At 43.1% G+C, this 26,268-nt stretch overlaps 1 protein-coding gene and 1 pseudogene across 4 annotated transcripts in view; one reads left to right on the top strand and one right to left on the bottom strand.

Moving 5' to 3' along the window:
* The first annotated feature begins 7,254 nt into the window (after positions 1-7,254).
* DENND10 (DENN domain containing 10) overlaps positions 7,255-26,268 on the top strand; it is a 25,592-nt gene continuing 6,578 nt past the window's right edge. For 3 of the 4 annotated variants that reach the window (XR_003209961.2, XR_003209960.2, XM_025880499.2), the window contains exons 1-8: positions 7,255-7,391; positions 9,658-9,854; positions 11,905-11,984; positions 15,041-15,189; positions 16,195-16,306; positions 17,344-17,444; positions 22,217-22,324; positions 23,711-23,805. Coding sequence is in view for 2 of the 4 variants with exons in the window: in XM_025880499.2 (XP_025736284.1) it covers positions 7,337-7,391; positions 9,658-9,854; positions 11,905-11,984; positions 15,041-15,189; positions 16,195-16,306; positions 17,344-17,444; positions 22,217-22,324; positions 23,711-23,805 (897 nt within the window). In the remaining 2 variants the exon portion in view is untranslated. Of the gene's footprint in view, positions 7,392-9,637; positions 9,855-11,904; positions 11,985-15,040; positions 15,190-16,194; positions 16,307-17,343; positions 17,445-22,216; positions 22,325-23,710; positions 23,806-26,268 lie in introns of all 4 variants that reach the window. The other variant, XM_025880501.2, reaches the window with a different exon arrangement.
* LOC141374674 (ATP synthase F(0) complex subunit C2, mitochondrial pseudogene) lies at positions 20,927-21,501 on the bottom strand (annotated as a pseudogene).

Here is a 26,268-nt window from a genome sequence, read left to right as displayed (position 1 = left end):
TGGAACTTCTTGGGCCCCAGGCAAGCCTGGAATCTTTTAAAAGAGCTGACATCCCAATGCTCTTTTGGCTGACAGTACCTAATCTTTGATTAAATACGATTAAGGAAAAATGATGAAAAGAAGAACCAGGACTCACAGGGACCCTGGGAATTAGAACATCTGTAGAAGATGTTGAGGTCTCTTATCCACATGCCCAGTTTTCCAAATCCATATCAGTGCCAATATTTGCTTACTGTTTTCCTGGGGAGCAAAGAACAAGCAGGCTGTGCAAATAAGACGTAGCAGGCCCTGGCCAGATATCATTAGAAGAGCCTACTGATAAGGTAGGTCCTTGGCTGTTATTTGTGAACTTGGATTTCAGGATTACTCCCACCATTCTTGAAATTGAGCAGAGTGACTATCTAGACTACTTGCACAAACAATGGGGTTCATGCTGAATACCTGTTTCCTTCTGAGAGACTGGAATTTGTGTACGTGCTAGGCAGAAGGTAGCACATGACTGCCCCCAATAAAAACCTGCCTCTAACGAGCTTCCCTCATCCATAATATTTCACTTGAGTTGTCACAACTTGTTGCTGGAGGAATGAAACGTGTCCTGTATGACTCTGCAGAGAGGACTCTTGGAAGTTTGGCCTTATTTTCCTTTGGATATCACCCCGTGTGCCTTTTCCCTTTACTGATAAAGCCTAGCCATGAGCACAGCTATGTGCTGAATCCTGTGGGTCCCTCTAAGAAATAATTGAATCTGGGAGTGGTCTTGCGGAGCCCTTTATCTATAATATTAACATAAAGATTCTTCTTGAGGGGTGCACGGCTGGCTCAGGCAGTAGAGCGTGCCACTCGTGATTTCAGGGTTGTGAGTTTGAGTCCCACATTGGGTGTAGAGATTACTTTAAAAAATATAAAATAATAAGAAAGATTTTTAAAAATATTTTATTTATTTATTTGTCAGAGAGAAAGAGAGAGCACAAGCAGAGGGAGAGGCAAGCAGAGGGAGAAGCAGGCTCCCTGCTGAGCAAGGAGCTCAACGCGGGACTCTGGGATCATGGCCTGAGCCGAAGGCAGATGCTTAACCGACTGAGCTACCAAGTCGTCCCAAAAAGATTTTTCTTGATTCAAACTTTCATTGGGAGAGGTACAGAAGAAAGTACGATTAGTCCATTTGGTCACTGAGGAAACAAGCACACAGAAGGTGGGCAACATGAGTGAGGGTTTGCAGCCAAGATGGGCAGAGCTGAGCTTTGAACTCAGGCTCATCTGTTTCCGCACCCCAACTCCTTCCATCTATGACAGTGCAGCTTTATTGCTAAATGTTAAGAATGCCTCCCCTTCTCCACCCTCTCTACGCCTTTTCCCTTAACTTTGTGAACCTGTCTGGCAGGTCTGAAAGCACCCAGGAGTGAAATCGAAGGGAGGGAGGTGTCAATTCCTTTCTTCTCCCACCTGCCCATCTTCTCCACCCCTGCCTGGTATCCTGAGCCTGGCCACAGCCTTCATTATCCCTCCCTCCCTACACCCACCACCATCTAACTCAAATCCTTTATTTTAGTATCTGTCCATCATCATCTTCATCCTCATTTATTTTCTGCATGCTGCCTATTTGCCAGAGACAAAGGCGGCACCTGTGGGCCTTGGCCACATGGGGGCCGCTCCCTAACTCATTCGCGGAGAAGAGAGAGTGCCTGGCATGCATCAGGGACCGCAGGAGACACAGCAGGAGCTCCCCAACCTGGAGCAAGGAGAGGCAATACACTTAAGATGCTTTCCTGCTCTTCCGCCTCTGAGATTTTCTCCTTTTTCTCTTTCCTCAAGTTTGGATCTTTAAGTCTGAAATCCCAGAAGCAACAGATCTGGTCATGCCTTTCCTCTTCCTTTTCTCTTTTCTCCCCTGAAGGTAAGGTGGTCAGAGGCAAGAATTCTGCTGTGGTTATCTCGTGTATCCATCTCCCCAGCCTTTGGCCCATGGCACAGTACGCTTTGCATCTGTGTAAGGGAAGTCGAGTTTTCCTGATCCTATATTCCTGCCAATTTAATGGAAAATGATTCCCTAAGCCCAAATACCACAGAAAATTATGTATTTTGAGCTAAATATGTCTCTGTAAGATTCAGCAAATGACCTTGATGAAGTGGAAAGGACAGGAGATCTGGGGCCTATGGATTTAACATGTTTTCTCATTTTTTCTGTTTACCGTTGTTCGTAAAACCTAGAAATGCCATCAGTGACTAAGCCTGTCATTTTATATACCATTAAGAAGGAAAAAAAAACACTTTCAGCTGTAGGAGGCATCCCCATTTTCAGGGATTTTTTTTTTAATTTGAACTACTGCAAGCAATAAATACAGTATTTTTTAAATTGTGAAATGGAGTTAAAAGGAGGAGGAAAAATAGCTGGTCTTACCCACCTAAAGAAAACCATTTTTTTTAAAGATTTTATTTATTTATTTGACAGAGAGATAGAGAGAGAGCACAAGTAGGCAGAGAGGCAGGGAGAGGGAGAGGGAGAAGCAGGCTCTCCCCTGAGCACGGAGCCTGATGCGGGACTCGATCCCAGGACCCTGGGATCATGACCTGAGCCGAAGGCTGCCGTTTAACTGACTGAGCCACCAGGTGCCCAAGAAAACCATTGTTATTAGCACTGGAATATTTTTCAGTATTGTTCTATGACATTTTTACAGTTATGGACCTTATACTAGTACATTTAATACAGTTATGTATTAAATATATACATTTATACATACTTATAAATATATATTTATACATTTCCAAATATGTATATTTACATTTTTATGATACAGTTCATACCTTCCTTTACCTCATATCCCTAAAGTAAATTGCTGAGTATGCACTTCTCCATTTTGATAGATACTGCCAAACTGCCTTCCCAGAAAGGCTTCAATTCATTAACACATCTTCTTTAAATACATAAAACCCATATTGAACAAAACAGGGTATTTCCTAGGTGAAGTCAGTATGAACTGTCACAAACTCAATAAGCAGTTATGCTCATATTGCTTTTAGCTTTCATAATAAATTCTAGAGCATCCACCTGCCTTATTACCAGTGAATTTAGTATTTCCTTTTTTTTAAAGATTTTATTTATTTTAGAGAGAGAGACAGAGAGAAACAGAGTGCCAGTGAGGGGGAGGGGCAAAAGGAGGAGAGAGAGAATCTCAAGCAGGCTCCCTGCATGGAGCCTGATCTTGCCACCCTGAGATCATGACGTGAGCTAAAATCAAGAGTCAGATGCTTAACCGAATGAGCCACCCAGGCACCCTGTGAATTTAGTATTTCGTAAGGTTTTTTTTCCAGCTGTCCCACACCGCAGGGGCTTACTCTTGGGCCAGCAAACAAATCCAGGGAGATGTGAATTCGTTCTGGGCACTCTGCTTCTGGTTGTGGCTCTCATGGTCTCCCAGATCATTCTGGCAGACTGAGCCTGTATCATCTGGCCACCATACAGTGACCTGTGATGTTCCTTGGGGCACAGATCTTAGTACTGCTTTTGAGGGGAGGAGGAATAGCTCTCCCCAATTCACTGATGAACTCTTACTCTGGCTCCAGCAGGCTAGGGCTTGTTCCACAGTCCACCACTCCAAGCACACAGACCCTTTGTTGCTTTCTCTCCCTGGAGCTATGGGGATTCCCTCGGGAGTCCACATCTTAAACATCCCAGCCACAAAAGGACGTGACTGTATATCCTAATCCCAGACAAAGGAGCAATTGCCCATCCCAGGAAGACTGCTGGTGAACTCAAGGGGCCCACACCTTTACTGCAGAGAGAAGAGGCAGTTCCCCTTAGTGATTCAAAGGCAATTTTTTCAAGTTTCTCTTTTACCTGAGAAGAGGGGGGAAACCCCACAGAAATATAATCTCCAGTAGGGAGCTTCAAATACATCCAATACAAGTGGCCAAAGAGTAGCTATATTGGTTTCCTATGGCCACCACCACAAATACCAGAGACTGGGTCGCTTAAACAACAGAAATTTATTTTCTCACAGTTCAAAAGGTTGAAAGTCCAGGATCAAGGTGTTGGCAGGTTTAATGTCTTCTGAGACCTCTCTCCTTGGCTTGCAGATGCCTTTCCTCTGTGCAGGCACACCCCTAGGATCTCTTTGTGTGTCCAAATTTTCTCTTCTTTTTTTTTTTTTTTTAAGATTTTATTTATTTATTTGAGAGAGAGAGAAAGCACATGAGATGGGGGGAGGGTCAGAGGGAGAAGCAGACTCCCTGCTGAGCAGGGAGCCCGATGCGGGACTCGATCCCGGGACTCCAGGATCATGACCTGAGCCGAAGGCAGTCGCTTAACCAACTGAGCCACCCAGGCGCCCCCAAATTTCCTCTTCTTATAAGGACACAGGTCAGATTGGATTGGGGCCGATGCTTACAGCCTCATTTTAACTAACTTACCTCTTTAAAGGCCCTGTCTCCACAGATGATCACATTCTGAGGCAGTGGGTTTAGTGCTATGCTCTGTAATTATGGAGTCATTCCAGCCCATAACAGTAGCTGAAATATGGTAGGATTTTGTATACTTATCCTAGCTGATTGGATGACAGTGACCTTCACCAGAAGCAGATATTTGAGGTGCAGATTGAAGCAGATTGTTGTATTGTTGATGTTAAAGGAATCCACGAGGGGATCTATTTTCCCTGCAAACACTTCATCCATAGAACCTTGCAAGAGATTGCAAAGGCCAGTGAAACATGAGTGCAAGTGTCTACCTGGCTTCCAAACTGACTCTGAATCTGCATCCCACTCCTTAGCCCCTAATACGTTTGTATTTTCTGTGAGAACTAGCAACATTAGCAACTATGTAATACAATAGTAAGCACAGGGAATGGATCCAAGGGGCATAATTCAGGGTGCTGCCCTCCGGAAGTTGGGTCTAATGAGAGAACAGAAGAACTATATATACTCCAATCCTAGTTCTATGGCCAAATGCTATTAGACCTTGGAAGAGGGAGAAATTAATTTTGCCTGAGTTTAGGGAAGAAATGGTATTTGAACCTTGAAGATATAGAATTTTTCCCAACGGAAAGAACAGGTTAGAACAGGGAGACTTGTTCAAAATACAGTAGCACTGTGATCATAAAGTAAAAAGCAGGAAACATATTGTCATTAGTAGCTGATGGAACTAATCGTATTTCCATACTCAGAGTATTATTCAGTTAAAATTACTGAACCATAATTATAAGTATTAACTTGGATAAATATTTTATTATCATTTTTAAAAAGATTTTATTTATTTATTTGACAGAGAGAGAGAGACAGAGAGGGAACACAAGCAGGGGGAGTGGGAGAGGGAGAAGCAAGCCTCCTGCCAAGCAGGGAGCCTGATGCGGGGCTCGATCCCAGAACCCTGGGACCATGACCTGAGCCGAAGGCAGACGCTTAACGACTGAGCCACCCAGGCACCCCTTAACTTGGATAAATATTTTTAAAAACAAAATTGAGCAAAAAGGCAACTTACAAATGAATACAAATAGCATACAACAGAATGGCGGGCTTTGTACACAAGTGATCTCTTGTGTAGCTGGAGTCCCCTTGCTTGGGTCCACATCCTGCTACCACCACTTGCAAGCTATGTGATCCTGGGCAAATTGTGTCACTTTTCAGTTTTCTCACCTCTAAATTGGGGCTCATAGTAGGATTTATACACAGGGGTATTGTGAGGATTTAGGGAAGTTAATACAAGTAAAATACCTAGAACAGTGCCTGCCATTCAGTAAATGTGAGCTACTGTTGTACTGGTGTAAAGTTTTAAAATAAAGAGTACAATATTTTGCTGAGTGAAACATACAAATAAACCAAAACTTAAAAACATATAGGAAAATGACAATGACCACATTTAGTAGAGTGGTTACCTCTGTGGGACAGAGAGGGGAAGGAGATTAGAGAAGGGAAGGGCTTCAACTACATTTGTAATGCTTTATTTCTTAAACTGGGTGATAACTGCATGTTTTTCTTCAACTGGTATATATTTATGAAATAGTTCATATTAAATATTTTAAAACATATCAAATGAGATGGGGGTGGGTTTGTATTCCTGTAGACACCAAAGACCCTCCCTAATTAATTAGTTTTGTGAGATTTGGGGTTAGAGGCACAGAGGCTCCACAAGGAGGGACGCAAGCAAACTGCCTGGCTCCTTTTCCTCATTCAGATCTGGGTTTAAATAACCCTTCCTCAGAGAAGCCTTCCTCCAAACCTGTTTTAAAGCAGCACACCCCCTTCACCCTGTTCCCTGCGTTCCATTGTCCTTTGAAATAATAGTCTATTGAGATTTTTACAAACACCTAAACATTCTGTTCCTCTAGTGTAGAAGAACATTGCTTGCGTTTAGCAAAACTGTCTATATTTTCAGTGTCTCAAAGGAGTGCATTTATCTGGGAATGGCTTCCTGTATTTATTTCTGGTGTGATTTTAAAAACTGCTTCAAAACAAAAACTAATTATTTCAGGCATCTTAGTCCTACTTGAAGGTACTTCTGATTGAGGTTGGGTTAAATTCTGACTTTATCTGGTAACAGCAAAGACGAAGATGATGACTTATCACTTTCAATTCAGCAGGTTTTGTATTTTTCATGTGGACACGGATTTAAAAGGGATTTGCTTCAAAATAATGGTGGGGGAGGGGTACCTGGGTGGCTCAGTTGGTTAAGCGACTGCCTTCGGCTGGGGTCATGATCCCGGAGTCCCGGGATCGAGTCCCACATCGGGCTCCCTGCTCGGAAGGGAGTCTGCCTCTCCCTCTGACCCTACCCCCTCTCATATGGCTGCTCCCTCTCTCAATAAAATTTTAGACTTATTTTACTCCGCAGTTGTCTGTCTCCCTCCACTAGAATGTTCTGTCTTGCTCAACACTGTATTCCCAAAGGCTTTTTAAGTCTTCAGGTTTTTGTTTTTTGTTTTTTGTTTTGTGATGGCTGGCTGGCCGACTGACTGAATGAATGAATGAATGTCCTTCCTCCATACTCAGGACGCCTCTTTTTTAGCCGGTCTGGAGAGCTGAGGGAGAATGAGAAAAGCCTGAGGAGGGGAGGGAAGATTGGAGTTGGTTGAGGAGAGGGCTTAAGAAGATCTGGATTAGAGGAAGTGAGGGAAAATGCCGAGGCTGAGGTTGTTTTCTGAGGGTAAAGAGTCACCGGCTGAAGGTGAGTTGGAGAGCCGGAAGTCGAGGCGTCGGGGGCGGGGCCTCCAGGGCGGAGGCGGGGCCCGGGAGGCGGGGCCTTGTAGGAGGGTGGGGCCGGAGGGTGAGTGTTGCCCCGGAGCAGGGGCGGGCCTGCGAGCGGGTTGCTGGGAGCGGTGAGCTGCTGCGGCGGCGGCGGCGCTGGAAAATGGCTGCCGCTGAGGCGGTGGACACTCAGCTGATGCTCGGAGTCGGCCTGATCGGTGAGGACGAAGGCGCCCTGCCCCGCAGGCCCGCGCCCCAGTTCCGCCTCCGCCTCCGCCTGGGCTGGGGTGGTCTCTGCTCCCGCGGCCTCCCGCGCCGCCCGCGGTGCGGAGGTCGCGGTCCCCTCTGTTGGGCCTGGGCCGGGGGCTGCGGGGCCCGGCCTTCTCGGCGCGGGGACTCGGTCAGTCGCCCTGGGCCCATCCGCCTGCGGTCTCGCGTGGGACCCGCCCGGGCCGGGCAGCGGGGCGGAGGGACCCCGGGCCTCCTCCCGGACGCCCCGTGCTGCAAACGAGCCCGGACATCGAGGGTGACCGAGCTCCGGCGGCTGCAAGGGGGCCGCTGCACAGGCGGGGCGGGGGCTGGGCGGAGAGCGGGTCCAGGGCCGCGCAGCTGGGAGGCTGCGGGGCCGACCTCGGAGCTTGGGAGAGCCACGCGTGACTGCCTGCCCTACACCGGGCTGGCCCAGATTATGTGGTTGAGCGGCTCGAGTCTCGGTGGCTAACTGTGCCAGCCCGAGTACTGAGCATTATGCACAAATTATCTCCCGTTAAACTTCTGCCACGGCTCCGGGGGGTGTAGGTAATGTTTGATGGCCACATTTTGGAGAAGCAGATGGAAGCCCAGGTTGTCATTTGTGCCGGACGCACTCTAGGAAGTGGTGGAGCCAGGTTTGGGACCCTTGCTAGTCTAGCCGCGGAGCCCTAACTCCTACCAGTGGAGGAATCCTGCATCGTAAGATAAAGCTCATGCATGTAGCCGGAGTGTCCACATAATCTCATACGGTGGGGTCCCGGTTAGTTTTGAGGAAATAGTGGTTGAGGAAGTACGTTGGGATCTTTGGGTGTGCCTGAGCCGTGTGCAGTGTTTCAGGGTTGGGTGTTTCAAGGAACCATTTATCCCATAGGCGGCAGCGAGCACCGGGTGGCTTGAATGACTGTCTGTCGGTTCCCTCCGTGCCATTGTCCTTTGAAATAATAGTCTATTGAGATTTTTACAAACACCTAAACATTCTGTTCCTCTAGTGTAGAAGAACATTGCTTGCGTTTAGCAAAACTGTCTATATTTTCAGTGTCTCAAAGGAGTGCATTTATCTGAGAATGGCTTCCTGTATTTATTTCTGGTGTGATTTTAAAAACTGCTTCAAAACAAAAACTAATTATTTCAGGCATCTTAGTCCTACTTGAAGGTACTTCTGATTGAGGTTGGGTTAAATTCTGACTTTATCTGGTAACAGCAAAGACGAAGATGACTTATCACTTTCAATTCAGCAGGTTTTGTTATTTTTCATGTGGACACGGATTTAAAAGGGATTTGCTTCAAAATAATGGTGGGGGAGGGGCACCTGGGTGGCTCAGTTGGTTAAGCGACTGCCTTCGGCTGGGGTCATGATCCTGGAGTCCCGGGATCGAGTCCCGGGATCGAGTCCCACATCGGGCTCCCTGCTCAGCAGGGCGTCTGCTTCTCTCTCTGACCCTACCCCCTCTCATATGGTTGCTCCCTCTCTCAATAAAATCTTTAAAAAAAATAATAATAATGGCGGGGGAGAGCTCTCTCTCCCCCTTATGAAACGAGGAGGAGCCAGGTGTGTGTAGTTGCTGGCGCTGAATGATGGAGATGGGGGAATTCGTTTTTTAAAATTCTCTTTTCTAAATGCTTGGTATTTTTCATAATAAAATTGTTTTTTAAAATCTATAGAATAGATCAAAATTTGCATCTTTACTGCTATATGTGCAATAACTGTTTTTCTAAAGTTTGGCTCCATTATTGAGGTGTTCACTTTGATGATGAAACTACATACATGACGGCATAACCATTATTAGTATTACTGTTACTATTTTAAATACAGAATTTGCACAAGCAGTAACGTTTCACCGTTTTCTTCATCCCCAGTTTTGTTTTTAACAAACCCTTACTATGTATTTATTAAAGATCTTTCTCAATAGATAAAAATAAAATGATGAGTTTATGAGAATTTGTGTGGGAGGGGAAGGGTAAAGGGGAAGACCTCTACCAAAGCTGTAAGGCTAAATATTCGTTCATGATTTGTTATAAAAGCTTTTTAATCAGGTGGCCTAAAACTCAAGATCAGGAGAGCTAGATAATTTGACCAGTAGAGGTAGGTGGGAATTTGGGGTCACACGTGCTCAGGGATGCTTTGTAAAATGGGATGTTAAAACTGATTCCACTAAGTGCTTCTGAGTAACCAATCAATTCACTTCCTTGCTGCTGTTTGACATTCTCACAGTGACCATCTTTCCACCGTAGAAAAGGACACAAATGGAGAAGTTCTGTGGGTGTGGTGTTATCCTTCCACGACAGCTACTTTAAAGAATTTACTGCTGAGAAAATGCTGCCTTACAGATGAGAGCAAACTTCTCCATCCCTTCATCTTTGGTCAGTACAGAAGAACATGGTTTTATATCACAACAATCGAAGTTCCAGATTCTTCAGTTTTGATAAAGGTATGACTGCATAAAGGTCAAACAACCAAAAATAATTAACGTGATGTCACATTATTCCAGTCACTCTTAGCTTTTGACATTATCATTCACATACACTTTTGAAAAATACTAAATATGATTTTCACTGGGATTGTTCCCTTTCAGGTTTCACTCATTTATTCTGTAAACATTTGTTGGTGTATATTTTATGACTGACCCTGTGGCTGGTATAGTGAAGCCCTTTCCAGGTTATACTCTTTTGGAGTAGAAATGTAGAAGAACTTTCAAAGTCATGACTCTGATTAATAAAAATGGAAAGAATCATTTTTCTATAATTAAAAACTATTTTAAAGGATAAAATTATCCTTGGCATAATTAAGAAAACTTGTTTCATTTGTGGATGGTAAGGATATATTAAGAATAGAAAGGAGAATTAAGGAAACTCATGTATTCAGTAAGCTTTTTGTGTGTGTCATTTGATACGAACAGTATCAATGTGACATGTTGAAAACCAGTATGTGGTCATTGTGGGCTTTCCTAATCCCAAGCAGCCAGCATGTTTTTTTCAAAGAAAAGAAATATTAGAAAGTGGCTAAACTCCTGGTGTGTTTCTGGGTGGGAACTTCCTTTACCTTCCAGGGCAACTTTTATAACCAATAACCAGACTATATGAAGCATGTCCAAGATACCAGTTTAAATGTAAGGAATTACATTTAAAATAACAGGAAGGCAACTATTTAAAACTGCTAGAGGTTTGGGGCGCCTGGGTGGCTCAGTCAGTTAAGTGTCTGACTCTTGATTTTGGCTCAGGTCATGATCTCAGGGTCCTGAGATCGAGCCCAAAGGCAGGCTCCCTGCTCAGCAGGGAGTCTGCTTCTCTCCCTCTGCCACATCGCCCCCCCCCCACATGCGCATTCTCTCTCTCTCAAAATAAATAAATAAAATCTTTACAAAAATAATAAAACTTCTAGAGGTTTAAGATGAAACAGATTCATAGCTAGAAAATGTAAATTTGCAAAAAAGATAGTTCTCATTGTGTTATAAAAGCTTTGGTTTATGTTCGTTAAGTTCTTGCTGAGAGGTCTTAATGTAGCCTCAAGTAGATTTATCTCTGTTTTGCCTATAGTCTGCCAAACAATAGCAACATTGATTTCAAATCTGTTTTTCAGATTTGAAAAATAGCAAGATGTAGAGATAGTTCTTACACTTCAAAATATGATTTCTAAAAATCATACTACTCATAATGAATAATTTTCTTAAATTCATAAATTTCTTAAATGCTTTACTTTTTATAATGTTCTGAATTTTGTCTCATTAATTGAAATAATAGGTATGTGATTAGCAGAAATTTATATTTATAATAATAGAGGCATATAGATAAATGAAGCTTGTAATAGTCCCTTACACTATATGGCATTCTACAGAGAATTGACTATTTCAGGAACTGTGTGATTTTTTTTCTTTAAGATTTTATTTCTTTGAGAGGAGAGAGAGAGCACGAGAAGGGGGAGGGGCAGAGGCAGAGGGAGAAACAGGCTCCTGCTGAGCAAGGAGCCTAATGCAGGACTCAATCCTAGGACCCTGGGATCATGACTTGAGCCAAAGGCAGACACCTAACCAACTAAGCCACCCAGGCACCCCAAGTAACTGTGTGATTTTTACTGTATGTATTTTTGTTTTCTATCCTTCTGTTTCATTAATTAATAGCTGATAAATTGGTAGGTCTAATAGCATTTCTAATTCTGCTTTGATGAGGTTAGGGGACTTTAAATGAAAACTCACATTTTTGATACTTGAAATATATTTGCGCTTTTGAAAAAATTTTAACTCTGAAAGTATTACATTCTTATCTAGGAAGTTAAATATTTATGTATATATAAGTATATGTCATTTATATGCATGTGTATATAAGCATAAAAGTATAAAGAAGCAAGTGAAAACTTGGTTACATTTTAATCTTTTCCTTTTAATGCCGGTCTGTCTTGTACAGAGGTTTGCTAGAATATAGTAATAAAAATTAAATCTGTGAAAGTGTCTTTAAAAAGTATACTTTTTTGTTTCTTTTGGACAGGTGACTCATTTTTCTATTGTTCTGACCGCCAAAGATTTTAACCCAGAGAAATATGCCGCCTTCACTAGGATATTGTGTAGGTCTGTATGAAAATTGTATTAAATGCTATCATACAAAAATGAAGATCTTACTCAATAGTTACATAGCAGATTTCTACACCAAGGAAGCAAATTTCAGCCCTCTGCCTCCCCACCTTAATCTTTACTTGCCCTCCAGAAACTGTTTTGTAAAGAGGAACTTTCTCTTCTGCTTTGATGACACTGCTCCTCTTATTTGGGAAAATGGTGGAAGGGAGGAGAAAAAGCAGTTTACACAACTATTGCAGTTCCTGGGGATTTTGAGTCACTTGCCGCTTTTGGTCTGCTGCTTCTACTCAATTCCAATTTAGAACTTCCCTTAGCAGGATGGATAAGTTAAAAGTGCTGGTGAAGTGATAAGCTGGTTCATATGTGTCAAAGTCTGTGTGTGGGAGTCATTTTGGGGAAAATTAACAGGCATTTTGAATTATGCTAAAGTACAGGAAAATATTTCTTAGCTGGAATGCTGAGAAGCTGAGAATCTGATTAATTGGTTAATTGTGATTCGGGTAAACTTTAGTTTCATTCCAGCTATTGAAAAAAATTATGTAAAATATACCAACCTGCTTTCTTGCCTTGGTAAGTATATGCAGTAGAGTTAATGAAATCTTTCTTATATGTTAGGGACATTGGTTTTTCCTTAATCAGGGCTTTGAGAGGTTCTGTTTTTTTTTAATATTGTTGTCACTAGATAGACTTGTAATTTTAATGTGACATATTACAACATCAGCCCTCAGGCTTATGCCCAATAAGTAGTTTTGGGGTGGAGGTAAAGGGGGTTGTTTTTGTTTTTCTCACTATAAGCCTGATAAATGGTTTCTTTTTTTTTTTTTTTTTTTGCCATTTTTGTGTATGAACATTCATGTATACATATCTATAATGGAAGTCTACTTTCTCATTACTTAAGGGTTTCAGGTAGGTTATATTTTGACAAAATGAAGTTTTACTGGTTTTGCAGCCAGCTATGATAAGAGAGGCTTCTTGCTCTCATAAGTTCCAGGTATATAGTTCACTGTGGAATATAAACAGTTGTCTTCTACTGTGGCACTGACACAAAAGGAGATTATCATTAAGAAGAGACCGTCTAGAAGCCATGAGCTAAAAACACTGCAAAGTTGTTTTTGAACAAACACTGGACTCTCATTTCGTTGGATTGGGTCAAAGTTAGGTTACCCAGTGAATTCACTGGGAAATATCCTGGGGCCCAGACTGTAAGGTTGCTTTAGACCCCACTTCCTGCCCAAGAGGAAGCCAGAAGGGTTCCTCACCTTCTGTAGCGCCATGACGTTGCATTCTGGACGCTTCTCCTGTCACAGTTTAGGAGAAATGAGGACTCAAAGCTATTGGCAGCCACCTCCTCTGCCCCCTACCCCTTACTGCACTTGCCCTCGCATGTGTTCATACCCACACACTCCTGCACGCACACATGCACACACACGTACACACACATGCAAACACACTTAACTCTCCTCACTAACGTGTCTGTGTGCACAGGCACATAGACCAACACTTTTCAGTGATGCTGAGGTTACCGTGGAGGGGCTCTCTTCCATCTCTGGGGAGAGGGGCGGGCAGGCACGCCTTCTACAGATTGCTGCTCTCAGTGGCAGTGGGAAGCCCACATTAAGAGGTTCATTCCCTGTGTGGGGTCCAGGTCATTTGCCATGACCCCCTTCATCTTCTCGTCCCTCCAGCTAGTGGCCGTGGCAGAGAACCTGGGTTGCCTGCACACTTGGAGTCAGTTGTCCATGCCCCGTGTGACAGCCTGTGGCCGTCCCGTCTGAATAAGTTCCCCTTAGTTGCACTTTGTGGTTTTCCTACAGAATGATTTTAGGGGAATTCCTCCCTCTGTTCAGTATTTCATGGCCCAGGTTGTCATGGAAAAAGTAGTCTTACCCTATTTATTACTCTTCCTATGTTTCTCTTCTCCATTACTGCATATTGTTATCTATTTTACAGTTTTAATGGTGTGTTGTTTGTTTGTTTGGTGGTTGTAATGTAAGCACATAGTAGAAAATTACAAACAATACAGAAAGCTATACAATGAAAACTAAGTCCCTTCTTTCCCCTATTCCCAACCTCCAAATGGAGATGTTTTCTCCATATAGAAATGTGTGTGTGAGTTCATGGGTTTGATTATCTTATATATATATATGGTAGCTTACCATATTCATTGTTCTCTACCTTTTTTTTCTCAATTTCTCAAAAAACACGATGATTGACAAAATTTGGTTAGTAGTTAAAACACTTGCTTTTCTTCACTTAATGTACAATAAATATGATTTTCAGTTTGATCTGTTTTAAACCATGATTTTATTTTCTTTCCAGTTTTCTACCCTTTTAGCTACTAAAAGACCCAAGTAGGCCCAGTCCTGCTTCTCAGGCACAATTTAGATTTAGTTATTCACAGGAAGAGATTTTAGGGGAACTGATTTTAGGACTGATTTCACATATGAGCTATAAATGCAGCCAGTTTCCTGTCAGCATTTTCTGGAACTTGATGATGAATATATCTAGAGTGCATTTATCACCAGAAACTTAAAGGAGGTTGGTTTCTTAATTATCTAAATATAGCCACCTCTGGTAACTCTAATAATAAATACAGGTTCTATAATTAGTGCTTTCTCTATGAACAACGCAAAACTCCTTCCTTGTCAAAGGAAGTCCCAGCAATAAGATAGAGTTGTTTGGACTAGAAACTATTTGTGAACGTTAAGACATACAGAGAGATAAGTATGCCATATTTTTAAGAATAATGGGGCCTCAGAAAGTCCACAGCTCATTCTCCTGACTGAGTGGACGATAGCAGACTTCCCCAGATGGAAGGAGAAAGCCACCTTCCGGGAATTGTTGAAAGTCTCTCGAGTGGTTATTTTTTTGATACATTTTCAAATTAAATTCTAGAAGTAGTCATATCATGAAAAGATTCAGGCATTCAGAAGTATATTAGCAAGTTGACTTAGATTTTGTAGTAAGGACCCATAAGTAGCCTTGGTTTGCATTGCTCCATGTGGTTCATGCTGAATAAAAGCATGGTTGCTTTTTGTCTTTTCTTACAGAATGTACCTGAAACATGGGAGCCCAGTTAAAATGATGGAGAGTTACATTGCAGTTCTCACAAAGGGGATATGCCAGAGTGAAGAAAATGGCTCTTTCCTTAGCAAGGATTTTGATGCCCGAAAGGCATATCTTGCAGGCTCCATCAAAGGTAAAAAAAAAAAAAAAAAAAAAAAAAGGCACAGAACAAAAACCCATCCCAGATAGTTCCATCCCAACAACAGTAATATCCCCAAGCCCAGGGCAATCCTCACTAGACTGATGTTCCATCTTCCTATATACTTTCATCTATGTAATATTTATTTGTTAAACAGGAGGGTAATTCAACTTCTACATTTGCCTTATTTGATTAGAATTCTGGTTAGGAGAGCACATTTTTTGGTGGTCCTCCCCCTAGGATTCTGACATTTCATATAGAAATGTTCTCTCACAAGTAGGCTGAATCTCACGGCTTGGGTCTCCGCTGACTTCCATAGTTTTTCTTTCCTTACGTTTTAGCAGTTACTTCTTCCATGTGGAGAGCTCCAGCCCCTGACCCAGCGTTTCTTCTTAGTCCCCCACCTTTCTCTCCTAGCTGGGACACCCCACATGGCGGTGCGGGGCCGAGCCGCAGACTGCAAGGTCCTTAAAAGGGAGGAGGGGGGCTTGGAGGGCCATGCTAGCCGTTGCTCTTGTCCTCCCACAGCGCCGTGTCTGCCCTCGCTCCTCCTGTTCTGTACCGTTTCAGAGCACCCCGTTGGCGTGTTAGGTTTGTCCAGCCGTCTCAGAAGGACCTAAGTCATGACGTGTGTATGTGGGGGGGGGAGGGGAGGGTGTTGGTGAACTTTTTTTTAAAACGTAAGGATTTCTCATGACAGAGAGAAGCTGGTTCCCTTCCTGTCATTTCTTCTGCTTTCTTGTGGCTCTGGCTTCATCTCTGCATCCAGCACAGAGTCCTTTGGGGGGCAGGTTGAGGCTGCTGTAGCATCCATCCTAGGGAGCAGATAGGGATTTCTATGCCCATCAAGGGCATAAGGTACTTCTTTTCTTTGTTCTCTGTATTGAAAATATTTCTGTATTCTGTATATAGAAAAGAATCTCTGTAAATACAAAGAATCCTTTCCAATAGCAATGTTATTATTTAATGCAGTAATATTTTAATTTCTTGTGTTTTAAGATATTGTATCTCAGTTTGGAATGGAAACTGTTATCTTACACACAGCGCTGATGCTAAAGAAAAGAATTGTCGTCTATCACCCCAAAATAGAAGCTGTCCAGGAGTTCACCAGGTATTGTTTCTGGTCATTAAAAAGTGGAGGCTTTGGGCACCTGGGTGGCTCAGTTGGTTAAGCGACTGCCTTCGGCTCAGGTCATGATCCTGGAGTCCCGGGATCGAGTCCCACATCGGGCTCCCTGCTCAGTAGGGAGTCTGCTTCTCCCTCTGACCCTCTTCCCTCTCGTGCTCTCTATCTCTCATTCTCTCTCTCTCTCAAATAAATAAATAAAATTTTAAAATAAAATAAAATAAAAATATCTTAAAAAAAAAAAAAGTGGAGGCTTTGTTGGCAGCCAGTATGGGGCAGTCTGTGTTCCTGTGTGCTCTGTTCTGTTGCACATTTGGTATAAATAGAATGTGTTAGGCTGTGGGTAAAATGCCATTTTGGTCTAATGTGTCAGGTAAGATTTAGTAGTTCGAGGCCACTGAATTTAGGCAGATTCTTCTTTAAATTTAGAAGTATGAATACTTTAGAGCAAGGAGTTTAACTGTTTCCTTGCCAGACAGTAAATATTTTAGGCCTGTAGGCCATAGGGTCTCTGTCCCAACCACCCAACTGCATATGTAAATGAATGAACACGCCTGTGTTCTGGTTACACTTTATGTGTAAACACAAACAGCCAATCCATGGTAACAGTTTCCTGACCCCTGTTTTAAGTAATTCATTTTTTCACTTTTACCACAGACTCTTTCTTCTTTTTCTTTAAGATTTTATTTATTTATTTGAGAGAAAGAGAGCACAAATGTGGGGGTGGGAGGAAGAGGGACAAGCAGACTTCACACTGAGCGTGGAGCCCACTACGGGACTCAATCCCAGGACCCTGGGATCATGACCTGAGCTGAAGGCAGACGCTTAACTGACTGAGCCACCCAGGCGCCCCTAAAACATTTCATTACTTTAACTTGAAGCCTGGAGGTTTTGGCACGTTTAGCTTTCGTTCTCCCCTCTGTTTCTGATAGCCAGTTTCCTCCTGGGGAAGAAGAGGAAGGAGGGTGGGCTAAGTCAGGTGTGGGCCGGCAACCATTTGAGTTCTTGCCTTAATTCCCTAGGACTCTGCCTGCCCTGGTGTGGCATCGACAGGACTGGACCATACTTCATTCCTATGTGCACCTGGATGCCGATGAGCTGGAAGCCCTGCGGATGTGCCCAGGTAGACGACAGCATCTCAGGGGATGAGAGCCTTGGCTTTATCCAGGCTTGTTGTTGGTTTGGGGGAGTATTTTTGCATTCCTAAAGGGAAAAATGATGATTAGTTATTCCTTTGGTAAATGCACCCAATTCTTTTTCCTTAAAAAAATTATTTTTAATTTTTAAAAATATTGCAGTAAAATATCCATAATACAAAATTTACCATCATAATCATCTTTAAGTATATAATTCAGAGGCACTAAGTACATTTCACTTTGTTGTACAACCATCACCAAAATACGATTTATTTTTAACTTGCAAAATTCTAATTTTATAAAAGTTTCCCTATCAGTGATTTGACTTAGACTTTATTTTGAGCCTTTGCATGTTTTTTCTCAAAGGAAAAATAAAATTATTTTTAATGACGTTATTATACCTGTATAAAAATTTTTAGTCATAAGATTCTGAGAATAATTTAATAGCAGTATTATTTATATCTGTAGGAATTCTAATATTGTGGTGACATAGTCTTTTGTTTTTCTTTAAATTTAAGGTTATCATGCCCTTTATACTTTTATGGTGTTTTTTTTTTATTTTTTTTTTTATACTTTTATGGTCTTAAAAGATTCTTTCATAGGGGCGCCTGGGTGGCTCAGTTGGTTAAGCGACTGCCTTTGGCTCAGGTCATGATCCCAGGGTCCTGGGATCGAGCCCCGCATTGGGCTCCCTGCTCCGCGGGAAGCCTGCTTCTCCCTCTCCCACTCCCCCTGCTTGTGTTCCCTCTCTCTCTGTCTCTCTCTCTCTGTCAATTAAATAAATAAAAATCTTGAAAAAAAAAGATTCTTTCATAAAGTGATAATGATAATGATAGATGGTAGGGGCTTTTGTTGTTGCTTTTTCAATTATGAAAAATTTCTTACATATAAACCAAAATGCAATATTTATGCAGGTTATAAAAAAATTAAAAGAACACTCACAGACTCACCAGAGATGAAAAAGTAGAATCCTATCTGTACTTTGAAGCATCTCATGTGCCTTCCCATCTCATTCCTCACTCCCTTCCTCTAGCCCCATACATAGAAACACATAGCTCTAAATAATATATTGTTTAGTTTTACTAAACTAACTTTATATATGTGGATTCATGATATATGAATTCTTCTGTGGCCTGTGTTTTGGTTTTTGTTTTATTTTTGCTTAACAGTATTTTTGTAGGATTTTGTATTTTCATGTGGATATTTGTAGTCTCATTCATTTTCACTGCTATATAGGATCCCACTAAGTGATATACCATAGTTTATTCACTCAGACTTTTCTCCTTATTTGTTTATAAGATTTATTTATCTATTTCAGAGAGAGGGAGAGAGAGAGAGAGAAAGGGGCAGGTGGAGAGGGGCAGAGGGAAAGAATCTCAAGCAGACTCCCCACTGAGTGTGGAGCCCGATGCAGGGCTCAATCCCAGGACCCTGAGATTATGACCTGAGCCTAAATCAAGAGTCAGTCACTCAGTGGACTGAGCCACCCAGGCATCCCTCTCATTTTTCACTTTTAAAAACAGTGCTGCTACAGGCATTCTTTTTTTTTTTTTTTTTTTTAAGATTTTATTTATTTGAGAGAGACACAGCGAGAGAGGAAGCACAAGCAGGGGGAGTGGGAGAGGGAGAAGCAGGCTCCCCGCTGAGCAGGGAGCCCGATGCGGGGCTTGATCCCAGGACCCCGGGATCATGACCTGAGCCGAAAGCAGATGCTTAATGACTGAGCCACCCAGGCGCCCATGCTACAGGCATTCTTATTATGGGTCGCTTGATGGACACATGTAAGACTAACTCTAGGTTATACGTCAGGAAGTAGAATTTCTGGGTTATAAGGCAAGCAGATCCTCAAGCTGCAGGGTAATGCCAAATGTTTTCCTCAAAAATTGTACCAATTTACCCTCTTACCAGTGTAGGAGAGGTCCCATTGCTTCATGTATCAACAACAATTGGTTACTGTCAAACTTTAAAATGTTTGCCAACTGGGGCGCCTGGGTGGCTCAGTCGTTAGGCGTCTGCCTTCGGCTCAGGTCATGGTCCCAGGGTCCTGGGATCGAGCCCCACATCGGGCTCCCTGCTCGGCGGGAAGCCTGCTTCTCCCTCTCCCACTCCCCCACTTGTGTTCCCTCTCTCGCTGTGTCTCTCTGTCAAATAAACAAAGTCTTTAAAAGAAATAAATAAATAAGTAAAATAAAATGTTTGCCAACTTGGTGGCTGTACAGTGGTATTTCATGTGCTTTAATTTGTATTCTCTTGATTCCTAACGAGGTTAAACATATTTCTGTTTTTGCCATTTGTGTTTCCTCTTCTACAAAATAACTGTTTTACATATTTTTACATTGGGTTGTTTTTCTTACTGATTCATAGAAATTCCTTATATATTCAGGATATGAATCCATTGTTGGTTATCTATACTTCAAAAAAAAATCTCTGAGTTTGTGGATTTTTTATTTATTCTCATGATATAACAAATAGAAATTTATTTTTTTAGACTTTTTATTAAGTATAATATGCTTCATATGCTTGTCACCCAACTTCAACATTTGTGAACATTTTATAATCTTGTTTTACCTTATGTCCCTCATGTTTTTTTTCCCCTGGGTTTTTGTTATTAATTGATGTATTGTTGACATGTGCTATTAGTTTCAGGTATACAAAGTAGTAATTCGACAATTATATCCATTATGAAACATTCACCATAATAAATTTACTCACCATCTGTCACCCTATTAAGTTATTACAATATTATTGACTATATTCCCTGTGCTGTACTTTTCATCCCTGTGACTTAGTTATTTTATAACGAAGTTTGTACCTCTTCATCTCCTTCACCCATTTTGCCCATCCCCTCACTCTAGAAATCCTAATTTTAATGTGCTGGAATTTATTAAACTTTTCTTTTATGACTTTAGTTTTTATATTTTGTGTAAGAAAATCTTTATACCAAGGGTAGAAGCATATTTCGTAGACATTTAGAAAGTGTTTTTTCTTCCCCATTTAAGCCTTCAATGTACCTAGAACTACTTTTTTTGTAGTGAGTTTGGGATTTTTTTTCCCAGTTGGAGAGCCACTTGGCCCAGGACTACTTAGTGAATGGAGTCCTCTTTTCTCCAGTAATCTGTCCATTTCTGTCAAATATCATATTTTCTCATGTGAGTGAGTCTGTGGCTGGCTGGCCTGCAGTTAGTTTTTTGTTTTGGTTGCTGTTATTTTTTAAATGTTTTCTTTTGGTAAAGCAAAACTTTAGCATTGATAAATTGGTCCTCAAAAAAATTTTTTGTTTGTTTTTAATTGTACTGCTGATTGAAATCTGAAAAGTCTGGTAGCTGTTGTTTTAGCCTCAGTTCCAAAGGTCTGCTAATTCTTGAGTTGCCCTGATTCCTTGAGCATTTATTGTTTCTTCTTCCTTTTTTTTAATTTCTTAAAATAAATTTTTTTTTTATTAATACAGTATTTATTTGTCTTTCCTCTGTCACACCCTGAGCCAACCACTTTCCCCAAGCTGCCTGGAGAGGTAGAGGAAAAGGAATATACAGGGCAGACGAGACTCGGGAGAAAGACCTCTGGGAGGTGGTGAAGAGGATGAGAAAGCCTGCCATCACGAGAGCACAAGAGCCCCATGGCCTCTGGGAGGGCAAAGCCCAGAATGGCGTAGGAGAAGAGCTGTTGCTTCAGAGAGGGATTCCTGTCATAACCAGTGATGAGGCCCCCAAACACAGTCCCATTTCCAGCCCCAGAGCCAGCCACCCCTACCATGGCAGCCCCAGCCCCAATGAACTTGGCTGCTATGTCGACGTCTGTTGCAATGGCGCTGGTTTGGAAGCTGCGGCTAGGAATAAGTGAGGTCCCAGGACGTGGGGCTGCCACGCTGCTGAAGCTCTCATCTGTCGGTGTCTCTGGTGGTTTTAGCACCGCTGCAGACAGTGATGGGCTCAACAGCTGAGAGGTGCCCCTGACCAAGAAGGGGGTGGAGATGAACTTGGCACAGGCGGACATTTTCAGGGCATGAGGGGCTGTGGCAGGAGAACTGCTCCCAGTGCAGAGAAGACAGAGAGAGTCCTTGAGCATTAATTGTATCACATCTGAAACCGGTGAAGGATGATGCTGCTCCCAGCATGCTGTCCCTGAGAAAGCCAGGTGTTTGGCTGTGGTTTCTTAGAGACAAAGACCTAAACGGGGACCAATCGTCCAGAGAACCCTTGCTGCCTCTGCCTCGGCATCATTCTTGACCTGGATAGCAATGACTGAAAAGTAAATGCCTTCTTCCTTGACACTAAAATCTAGTTTGGGGTCATTTAGAGTTGTATGAGCTTCTTCAGGCGACTGCCGATAGTGAAGTCTTAAGAAATGCCGGGTGGCTCACTTGGTTAAACAACTTAAACAATCTTAAACAAATTAAGACAAAAATTTAGAGGGGCGCCTGGGTGGCTCAGTCGTTAGGTGTCTGCCTTCGGCTCAGGTCATGATCCCAGGGCCCTGGGATCGGGCCCCGCATCGGGCTCCCTGCTCAGTGGGGAGCCTGCTTCTCCCTCTGCCTCTCCCCCTGCTTGTGTTCCCTCTCACGCTGTCTCTCTCTCTGTGTCAATTAAATAAATAAATAAAATCTTAAAAAAAAAAAAGACGCCACAGGGTACAGCTGATGTACCCTGAATAAAGCAGTGAAGAAAAGCACCTGATGAGCTTTTAGATTCAGTTTTCTTTTGATACATTCACAATAGGATTTGTTCCTACTCCAGTAATGTTGGTCATCTTTGTAATGCAGGTTACATCGCCGGGTTTGTGGACTTGGAGGTGAGCAATAGATCAGACCTCTATGACGTGTTTGTGAATCTGGCAGATAGTGAGATTACCATTGCTCCACTTGCAAAAGGTTCGTTCTCTGTTCTGTTGTTGATACAAAATGTCATCAAGCAGTTGTACTTTTTTAAAATTAATTAATTTTGAAACATTTTAATTCCAGTGTAGTTAACATACAGCGTCATGTTAGTTTCAGCTCTACAATATAGTGACTCAGCAGTTCGATATGTTACTGCTCATCAAGATAAGTGCACTCTTAATCTCCTTCACCTATTTCCCCCATTCCCCCTGCCTACCTTAAGCAGTTCTATTTTTAAGGCTGATTCTCTAAAACTGGTATTCGAGGGCCTGCTTAGCATGCTGTGCTGAAACTGTAAGGATTTTTCTGTGTCTAGAACATGACGTTTATTCTTACGGGTCTCGCCATGGTAGTAATACATTCGGGGTGCTTAGGCCGTACAGTATATGTTAATAAGATAGCCTCTCTATCTTGTTTCTCCAGGTCTCTGTTTATACAAGCTGTATCAGGGATCTCTTGCTGCATAACAAATCACCTCTAAATTTAGTGATTTAAAATAGCAAATATTGGTTATCTCAGTTTCAGGACTGACGTAGCTGAGAGGTTCTGGCTCGGGGTCTCTCCTGGGGATTCAGTCAAGATAACTGCCCGTGCTGCAGTCCTCCGGAGGCTCGACTTCTGAGTTAACTCACCTGGCTTTAGCAGGAGGCCTCACCATACGGGCCTCTCCGTAGAGCAGCTCGAGTGTCCTCATGACACGACAGCTGGCTTCCCCAAGAGCGAATGATCCGAGAGACAGACCACGGTGCCTTCTATGACTCGCTCTCAGAAGTCATACGCCAGTTCCTCCATGTTCTGTTTGTTAGAAGGAAGTCATTAAGTCCAGGCCACACTTAAGAGAGGGGAAGTATGCTCCCCGCCTCGAAGGACAGAGGATCAAAACAGGTGTAGAAGTTGAGCAGCGCACAAGGGCTGAACGTGACTCCTGTGTGGAAAATCTTTTTGAAAGATGTGTCAGTAAGCACAGGGGAATGGAGGTCATGGCCTTTTGTAAAGCCAAAGTGATAGGAAACTAGTGGTGGCCCGGGCCACTTAAACTGATGAAGCATTAGGACCAGAAGGGGTGGCCATCTCCCTGCTGCCTGTGGTTTCTCTGAGTCTATAAAGTGGGCCCATCTCAGCCAGCATTATGCGAATGGAGTTTGGTCCTTGGAGTGACAAACAAATGTTTTTATTTTGGAACATGAGGTATAAATCGTGATTATGCCTCACCTCCTAGCACATCGTCCTACGTGGGCTCAGTAATAAGATGGAAATGCGGGAGTTGGCGGTTGTTTTAAAAGTTCCTTCTGTGTGGTTGTTTACCTTTTCAAGTAGACAGCATGGTTTTTATTATGTAAACTTATAAATAGTCACATAACATGTGCTTGATCTCACCAGAGGCCATGACGATGGGCAAACTGCACAAAGAAATTGGCCAGCTCATTGTTCAGTCTGCAGAAGATCCGGAAAAATCAGACAGCCAAGTTATACAGGTAAGTCGTCAGTCCTCCGACTTCCTGAGAGCCCTGAGGTAGTGCTGCTGGGTGGGGTGCGGCAGAGCTCACGCAGTGCGCGCCACTCTGAGCGGCCTGGGGGGGGGTGGGCAGATGCTCAGAGGAGGCTCTGTGGGATGGCCCTGGTGAAGACGAGCAGGTGGGGGGCACCACAGCCAAAGAGTTATCAGGCTCCGGGGACAGATATATACAGGGGGCTGGTGCTGAAGGCCCGTGTTTGTAGTGAGAAGTGTAACCCCCCAGTGGTCTGGAATGCTTTTCTGCGCCGCCAGTGCATTCTGTGCTCCTAGCAGAATTTCTGTGGAGGAACGCATTGTAAAGAGAAGGTTGCTGCTGAGCCGGGGAATTTAGAGAGAGTGTCTTAATCTAGCTTTGATGTATTGTGTTCAGAACATCAGCAAGCATATAATCAGATCCCTGCCAAAGTGAGCAGACTCTGGGATCACACCCCGCAGGGCTGGCTGCCTGTGGGGTCCACCTTTCTATGGGGTTTACCTGTCCAGCTGACCACGGCGTCCATACGGACCCGCCCCTCTCCCCTTGCCAGATTGGGATAGTTGAAGAGTTTAAGGCTCTCCGTGTGGTGATAAAGCCCCTCCTCTGCGCTGCGGCCTGCCCAGTCTCCTCTCTGCTGTCTTTTTGCATTGCGCCCGTTCCCAGCTCTTTGCTCCTCTCCTGGGATACACTTCCAGCCCGGCCTCTCCCGGGCCCTGGCTCATCTAGACCTTTGTGTTATCCCATGGGGGCCAGCAGCCTGGCCAGAGGCCATTGTCTGCACTTGTGCCACTTGGGGGGGCCCCCTCTGATAAGCATGCCCTACTCCCCTGTTTGGACCTGGCTCTTTTCTCCATTTATTCATTCATTTACCTGGAAGATATTTATTGAACACTCTTTGTCAGGCATTGGGCAAGGGATACTGTGGGGAGCAAGTCCCCTGCCTTCATGTCTTGTATTTAGTGGAGTAGATGAATAGAAAACAGTGTAAAAGCCAGATCACTGTGAGCCATGATAAATGCTGTGATAGAACAAGAAGTCAAGGTAGAGAATGTTGGAGAAGGGGTCAGACAGCTCTCTGAGGAGGCAGCCTGTGAGCTAACAGATGAGAGCAGCCACGGCTTTGACGGGAACCCACCAGCAGCACTGTTCTTTCTGTTCAGTGCTGGTGGCGCATCCAGCTCTGGCCAGGAAGAGTGGGCGGGTCTTGTCCTAAGGACCTGAACACCGAGACTCTCCTTTCCTTCCATTGGATCGCATTGCCCATCCATCCCTCTGTCAACATTTGGGTAAAAAATTGACTTTTTTTTTTTTTTAAGATTTGTTTGGGGGAGAGAGTGTGAGTGAGTGGGGGGAGGGGCAAACTCCCCTCTGATCGGAGAGCCTGACGTGGAGCTTGATCTCAGGACCCATGAGATCATGACCTGAGCCGGAACTAAGAGTCGGGCCCTTAACCAGCCACCCTGGTGCCCCAAAACATTGACTCTTTACCATGTTGGTTTGCTATGTAAATATGAGTTTTGAATTACTGTGTTTTTCATGGACTAAAAGTGATACATAGGTGACTCAGTATAATGTATGAGGAAAGTGCCTGGCATATTTTAGGGGTTTGAAAATATTTGAATGAATGAATGATGTCAGCAAACCAAGAAAAAGACATGATTTAGTGCCAGCTCTGGTGACTTCTCAGCCAGGCAGAGTGCTGTCAGTCAGTGGGGGTACAGCCCATGTGACGGGTGCTGGGTCACTCGCCCCAGGTGGAAAAGGGCTTTGGGAGGAGATCTGTTCTAAAAATAGCAGGGTTCCTCAAAAAATTAAACACAGGGTTACCATAGATCCAGCAATTCTCCTGGATGTGTAGGAGAAAGAACTGGAAATAGGGACGCAAAGAAGTATTTGCACCCATGTTCATAGCAGCACTATTCACAATAGCCAAAAGGTAAAAAATAACCCAAACACCCATCAGTGGATGAATGAGTAAACACAATGTGCATAGGGTAGGGTATCATTCAGCCTTAACAGGAAGGAAGTTCTAAGTTGTGCCACAACACGGACGAACCTTGAAAACATTATGCTGAGTGAGAGAAGCCAGACGCAAAAGGACAAACATTCTGTGATTTCACTTATACGAGGTACCTAGAATAAGCAAATTCATCAAGGCAAAAAGTAGAATGGTGGTTACCAGGGGTTGGAGACGGGGATGGGGAGTTACTGTTTATAATTGGTACAAAATTTCAGTTTAGGAGGATGAAAAAGTTCTGGAAATGGCCAGTAGTCATAAAACTCTGTGAATGTACTTAATGCTGCTGAATCATACACTTAAAAATGGCTAAAATGGCAAAAACAGGACACTGGTTTTTCTAAGTTGTTTTAAGTTTCAGTTTTCCTAATTTATAGTCTGATAGACTTAAAAAATAGCAGGAAGAATTCTCTTCGAATGCAACGATT

The sequence above is a fragment of the Callorhinus ursinus genome, unplaced genomic scaffold, assembly GCF_003265705.2.
Source record: "Callorhinus ursinus isolate GAN/ISIS: 27379988/994484 unplaced genomic scaffold, GSC_fseal_2.0 scaffold20, whole genome shotgun sequence".
In the NCBI taxonomy this organism is placed as follows: Eukaryota; Metazoa; Chordata; class Mammalia; order Carnivora; family Otariidae; genus Callorhinus; species Callorhinus ursinus.
This window is presented reverse-complemented; position numbering and strand designations above follow the sequence as displayed.